Source organism: Mya arenaria, chromosome 1 (assembly GCF_026914265.1).
Source record: "Mya arenaria isolate MELC-2E11 chromosome 1, ASM2691426v1".
Classification (NCBI taxonomy): domain Eukaryota; kingdom Metazoa; phylum Mollusca; class Bivalvia; order Myida; family Myidae; genus Mya; species Mya arenaria.
Window position 1 is genome coordinate 48,919,709 of NC_069122.1, and position 6,798 is coordinate 48,926,506.

At 33.0% G+C, this 6,798-nt stretch overlaps 1 protein-coding gene across 3 annotated transcripts; it reads left to right on the forward strand.

The window, feature by feature from the left end:
• Window positions 1–899: 899 nt before the first annotated feature.
• On the forward strand, window positions 900–4,513 carry LOC128240965 (uncharacterized). Of its 3 annotated transcripts, none has more exons than XR_008262345.1 (4): window positions 900–1,037; window positions 2,230–2,272; window positions 3,564–3,651; window positions 3,918–4,513. XR_008262345.1 is itself a non-coding variant. In XM_052957955.1 (4 exons), the coding sequence occupies exons 1-4, from the start codon at window positions 974–976 to the stop codon at window positions 4,124–4,126; spliced, it is 417 nt and encodes a 138-aa protein (XP_052813915.1). In that variant the 5' UTR covers window positions 900–973; the 3' UTR covers window positions 4,127–4,513. The 3 variants fall into 3 exon arrangements, 2 of the variants coding, with proteins under 2 accessions (XP_052813915.1, XP_052813921.1); XM_052957955.1 differs by having other exon boundaries at window positions 3,564–3,664; XM_052957961.1 differs by having other exon boundaries at window positions 3,564–3,637.
• The last annotated feature ends 2,285 nt before the right edge of the window (window positions 4,514–6,798 follow it).

Below are 6,798 nucleotides of genomic sequence, written 5' to 3' on the forward strand. Positions count from 1 at the left end.
TTTTTATGATAACATAGTTATTGATATTCAAACTGGATGATATAAAGTGTATTAAGTTATTCAACAGTAATTTAAATAATGTGAACTGTCCAGTGATGTGATGTTCATAGTACATGTTAACATGTATTGCCATTAATTTTGCAAATAGGCTTGCATAGTATCCAATTTGATCGAAGTCATCAGTCTATTATACCTGGTATATTATCGAAAGTGTTATTATTATATAATATTATCGGAGAAAAGTTCGTTGGATGTGGGGCACAAACCAACAACCGCCATATCACTAGCACGGCGCTCTAACCAACTGAGCAAACCGAATATGATTTTACTTTATGTGAAAACAATGAAAAGAGAAATAAAAAAAAACATATCGCTTTTAGCCTAAAATTGAACTTAAGCAGGGTGTTTTCATAATATTTGTTTCCAAGCAAGTTTCTTTTTATTTGAAACCATGTAAATGTTCATTTATCTAAGCTCGGCAAAAAACAGATAGTTTTCATATAAAGGAACCTAATTGCATAAACTGCCATGCATATATATATATATTCAAGATTCTAAATATTAAATGAAATAGTTATGCAATAGCAAATATTTCTTATCATGCTTCCATTTCATACACAAATAACGTGTTGTAATGTTCTTTTTGTTTTTTCCAAACATTATCTCATTGTAAAATCAAATCACTAGTTTATTGAATCAAAGATATTAAAATAGGGGAAAATATTAGTGGTTTATGTATCGTGACGCCGACTTGGTATATGTGACGACTTGTCTTAGGGCCGAGTAATCCGTGAACTAGTATTTGACACTACTGAATCATATGGCATTGTATTTAAAACAGTAATCAATAATAGATATCATTTATGTATAACCATTCGAATACGATTGCCAAGTTTTAATTATTAGATAACAGAATCGTGTTTGTGTCTTATTCAATAAAACTTTTGAAATTAATATTAAAAAAGGATTTCTGATGTCGAAAATGTTTGCAAAAAATATCTGGCTCTTTTTGCTGATACTGTTATTCAGTCTTAAAGGTATGTTTGACTGTGTCTCGGTTTTATTATAAGACATTCCCTGAGTAGGGTTTTTCAATGCGGAGGTGTCTATGGATAAATTTTAGTAACATGATAAAATGATCTTTAATGATAACAACGCTTATCTAACTTCACTTAAATTATGTGGTCAATTACCGCGCTGATGCGTGTAAAAACTTCCAAAATGGCATATAACATGAATGAGCATAAGGGTTAAAAAATATAATTAAAAAAGTATGTGATTTTTGTTGTGTTGGTTGCCGGTCATGCGAGTTCGTTATGTTAGGAATAAGTGCTTCTAAGAAAAGAAAAAAATATATAATTTGCTGCTAAATCAGCATATGAGAATATACGAGCAATTGTGAATAACAGTTTATGTATTTGATAAAAATAATAGTGCAAAAATACGAAATTAATTGACTAAATTAAATCTAAGTAGTTTAAAATGAAAGTGCAAAAGCTAATTCACAAACATTAATACTACAAAGTAGGCCGAAAACGACTAGGCTGAAATGATCACTAGGCCGCAGTGATCACCAGGCCGAACGGATCACTAGGGTGGAATGATCACTAGGCCGAATCGACCCGACACCGCTGAATGGTACCATTCTAGAAAGTTGTTTCAGTGATAACGGAACAGAAAAGATAACACGTGTACCGGAGATGCCGAGTCATTTCGATTGAGAAAGTTGTGAAAAATGTTTTCCGCACCAATAATGTACTTCTATTTTGTCATGTGATGAATTCGTCATAGTTTGGATGTTACTCATATAAAATATATATAATATGTTGGGTAATATTTCATATTAAACTTGTATTATTCCAACTTCATTTACAGAATTGTATAACCCAAAACATGTCCAATGTTCTTCTTATTCCACATCCTTAGTTTTCTGAGCATCGTTTAAAAGAATGTGATATGGTCATATCTACACAATCCATCAACAGTACATTAACATATTGTTAGTTAAACATACAAAACGTGTCCATTAAGATACACAATTTATTTACTATTTTGAGCAGTCTTTTATTTGTAAAATAACATTTTCAGTTCAAACCACATGCTTTGGAGTTTATTTTCCCTTTTATAAGTAATGAGCATCAACCAATGAAAGAGGATGGATGCATATACATGTGTATAGACTCGCGAGTTGACATTGTTACAAGTTGTGTTGTACTTGATTCTTTGCAGATGTAGAAGCCAGATATGGTGGCCCTCCTTCTTCAACCTCAACGTAAGTTTACTACATATTTGAAATCAATATTCGCATGATTATTTTGCCTTCGATATTGGGGTACATCTGCTCATTCCCTGGCTACCTGATCAGTCCATATATGTCCCCCAAGTGCGTGCCAAGAGTCTAACTCAGTCCGCTCTATTGACGAAGACACACATACCTGCAATGATGCCATGTTAAAGTGGTGGCGATCCCCAACCTACAGACATCCGTTCGAACCTATAACACCATTTAAGTATTCAAGAGGTTAAAATATCGCATCTTACATTAGAGCATTTTATTTTTATCATATGCCTCAATAGAATATAAAATGAAACATCGATATAGTTTTTAAGAAAAGGGTGTCAAACTGTATGTGGTTGTATGTTTTTAAGCAGTTATTTATTAGCTCTGAAGTATGCTGTTCATATGGACCACAAACACATTATTTACCTTCTTGGCGGTAACATTTTAACAGTATTTTATCATTTTTTTCAAAGAAGATATTCGTTGAATTTCGTACGTTATGTCAACGAAGGATCATCGAAAGCAATTTTATCACTAATTTTAAAACTGTAATAGTACACACACAAGTAATATACTTTGCTGGGATCCCCTTAATTAAAACACATGTTGTTGTTTTCATGCTAATAAAATCAAATTTGTTGGTGTAAATTTTAAACAACAGCACTTAAACGATATAAGATATGTTTACAAAATTGCTGCCCACCGATTATATTATCAAAACAATCAGTGTCAAGGGCTGTATGATCTCTATTTTGTTTGTTAGAACCATCATTTGTAGATTTCATTTTTCGGCGTAAAAGCATACGCTTTTGTCAACTTACCAATATTAAAGTAAAACATATCTGTTTTTTATATATCACGTGTTACACATTATACTAATAGGATATAACTGTCATACGCTTCATCACATTCTAAACATTATCTATAGTACTTCACGTTTAACCTGTGATTATCATACGATTGGCCAACAGGAGTGTACCAGAATTGATCTGTTGGCCTGCTGGATAGAGTTTATGGGGGGGGGGGGTCGTGTGTGAGCTACTTGTAAATGCAGGATGTGCACTAATGTGTTTTTTATTAATCTTGGAACAAAGAACAGCACACACTCACACACATACACTCGCACGCACGCATTTACGCACGTACACGCGCACGAACACACATACACACACACACTCTACAAAATCAGCTTTTATGCAGACCGGGCCCATAATGCCACAATTGAGCAACCCAGTTTATATCAGTCGATAATCGTTAAATAATACATTTATGTTTTTTCCAGATCCAATGGAGACTGTGATAGTACATGCGGGATGATTCACGGAATCGTTTGGGCAAGCATCCTTGTTGTAAGGGGTATCGTCTTTGTGGTAATAGTTATTTGCAAGTATGATATTTACTAGATAATTATTTATGGCTCTTTTAGCCTTTTCTGTGCTGATGTGGGCCGAGTTTGATGATGAGTAATTGATCGGTTCCGTGTTAAGCGAAAAACTGTAATAGTTTTGTAGAGTTATAGTAAATATTAGGTAAGGTAGAAAAACGTCCAATTCTCTATCTCACTTCCCTCTCATTCTCCCCCCCCCCCCTCTCTCTCTCTCTCTCTCTCTCTCTCTTAAAAATACTTGTTTTTCAGTAAAAAAGAAAGGTCTGATTTGCCAAGAGAAAAAAACATCACCAGAAACATCTTCCGTTTCTGCCATAGCAACAAGAACGTCAACACTGAACGGCGATTACGGCGTTCAAGCTCCGGCGTACACCGAGAAGAATTTCCCAACGGATCAAAACATCAGTGATGCAACACAAGACAATGGACCATTCATTGTGTCGTATGGAAAAAGCTAACGATTTTCTCAAGTCATATAACAATATATGTTTATAAGAATGTTAACATACTCATATGGAATCATTGCTTTCATTGCAGCGAATGCTTAAGATGCACTCTTACTCCCAAATAAGATTTTTCACAATTAACACAATTCTTTTAATATACCAATAAGGATGAATAGATGTCGAAAACAATGGTTCTTATAAAGGATACCTTGTTTAATTTTAATGAAATGTGAAGAAAACACGGTATTTCTACCTTATGAGACATAGTAGATCACAGTAAATATTTTAGCATTCACCAATCAGTTAATATATTTGTGTTTTCAGCTATTAAATACACGGTTATAATCTTGTTATCAGTAATTAATATTTTCCATAATTGCATTATTTAGTAAGTAGAAAAATGTGTATCACTTAAAATATTTATTTGTAATACATGTGTATGTATTGATTTTGAATAAAAGTGTCACTTTAAATATGAGTGAACATTTCATTAGGAATATATGGATTCCTGCATGTGTCATATTTTCATAAGGTTATTGCCGATTTGAATTGAATATGCATTTGGCCAAACTGCTTTCTTACCTTTGATACGGAATATTCGTGGGCCGTAACTTAGATTAAAGTTAAACTAAGTTAAATAATGTCCTTTTTCAGTATTATAAAAAAGGATGCGTGAAATTATGAATTCTTATCATTTCATTTGATGAACTTTCATCGAACAGCATGAAAGAAATGACGTTTCTTCATATTCAATACCATAGTACAGCTTATATTGGTTATATGATTATGAATACATGATTGATATTAAATGGCCAGCCTAATGTTTCCGCATGTATACATAAATACACCTCCAATTGGGAAATAGTTTGGCTCAATAAATGATTCATTAAACCACAATGTGCCTCTCGTCTAGTGTCTGTTGCTAGTAGAACATAACGCGTAAATACCTGCATTTATGTTAGCGTTATATATGATCGATTATAACAAGCACATTATATGAAAACATGTCGTATTGCAAGATATTAAGTTTACAAAAATAAAGTTGAATAATTTTTGGTCGTTAGAATGACAACTTGCAATCCTCTGATGTGAATTTAATTTAATGAAGTTACAGACTTGAATTAGCTTGGATTATTTAAATGAATCGGTATGGATTCTTTCAAAATGTAACGTCTATAAAGCGCCGTTTGCTTATTCTTATTTTGAAAGCATATTTCGATAAAGGAATCCTAGTGAATGCGTAACTGCAAATGGGAGAGAGATTAATGTTCTTACCCTCCCCCGCCCCGCACCCCGCCCCCACCCCCCCAAAAAAAATAAAAATAAAAATAAAATAAAATAATAAAAATAAATATATATAAATTCCATGATGAATTCGCGTGACGTTTCGCAATACATTACCATTAAGGCATTATGTTTTTGAAATAAATTAGTTTGTATAATTATGTACAAACTGCGCTAAACTGCTCAAGTAAAATGATGTATAGAAATGACTAACATAAATCTAACTTATTTTTGGTTATGACGTATTGTTACTATTTGTTTGTTTAACATGTAATGCGATAAGTTTAACAAGATAAGACCGTAATGTGGGTTTTGAATATTTCAATAAACATGCAGGTGACCCAACTTGATAATGGCTCACAGTGAATAATTGGCTAATCAGCCTGATTGAAAAGTTTCAAATGTTGTACATGAATATCTACTAGCCATCCAGAATGCACATACTAATACGGTTTAGATCTGTTGACGCGTGCCTGTTAACGCCTTATGTTGTAATTATAATAAGCGTTGTTGTGTCATCTAACATACATAAACAGATCTATTCAATCTTGAAACATTTGATGCAATGGAATAGTACCTGGTCGCAGCGTGCTCTCCATACTTGAAAAAGTCACCCTAGCTCACTTCAGGTAAGCCGGATTCTGAGCCATTTATGGCGGTATTCCGGATGCCGGTATTAGGTACGCCCGGATTCTTCTTATAGAGCGGACTGGATCAGATTCTGTATGTAATTTAGCAAACAGAAATGGCAGTCTATAACGTTTTTTCGTTGCAAATAAATCATCGCAATGGCAACATTTTTGAAGATACGTACACGCTTTTTCACACAAATAAACGCTACCGATTCCGCCTAGAACATTTAAACCATCGTCTAGTGACATAATAAATATTCAATTAATAAATGGTTGTATTAGACAATGAATACAACTCAACATACTATTCAATTTTGAAAAATGTATTCATGCTCAGATTCATAGCTTAAAAACATCTCTAAAAACGAAAACAAATGCAATATTCTACGTGGCCTATAACTGACATTCTATTTCTTGGCCCATTAAGTGTAGCTAGATTTGTACGAAGCCTGTTTTACAATTTATGTAGGCCCTACATAAATGAATAGTCTGAAGGACATTTAATGCATATTAGTATATGTAAAATAATGATATAAACAAACGCTCAGTCGCATTCGCAAGTTTTTGCTCGATTCGCCCATTCGTCATTCATATAATATGGTACATAAGTCATGTTAACACATTTATTTTTGAAGGCATTATTATATATATATATATATATATATATATATATATATATATATATATATATATATATATATATATAGAACATTCATATCACAGATGTATGTAATTGGCGTGTGGTTTATGGAAGACTAGGTGACTTTC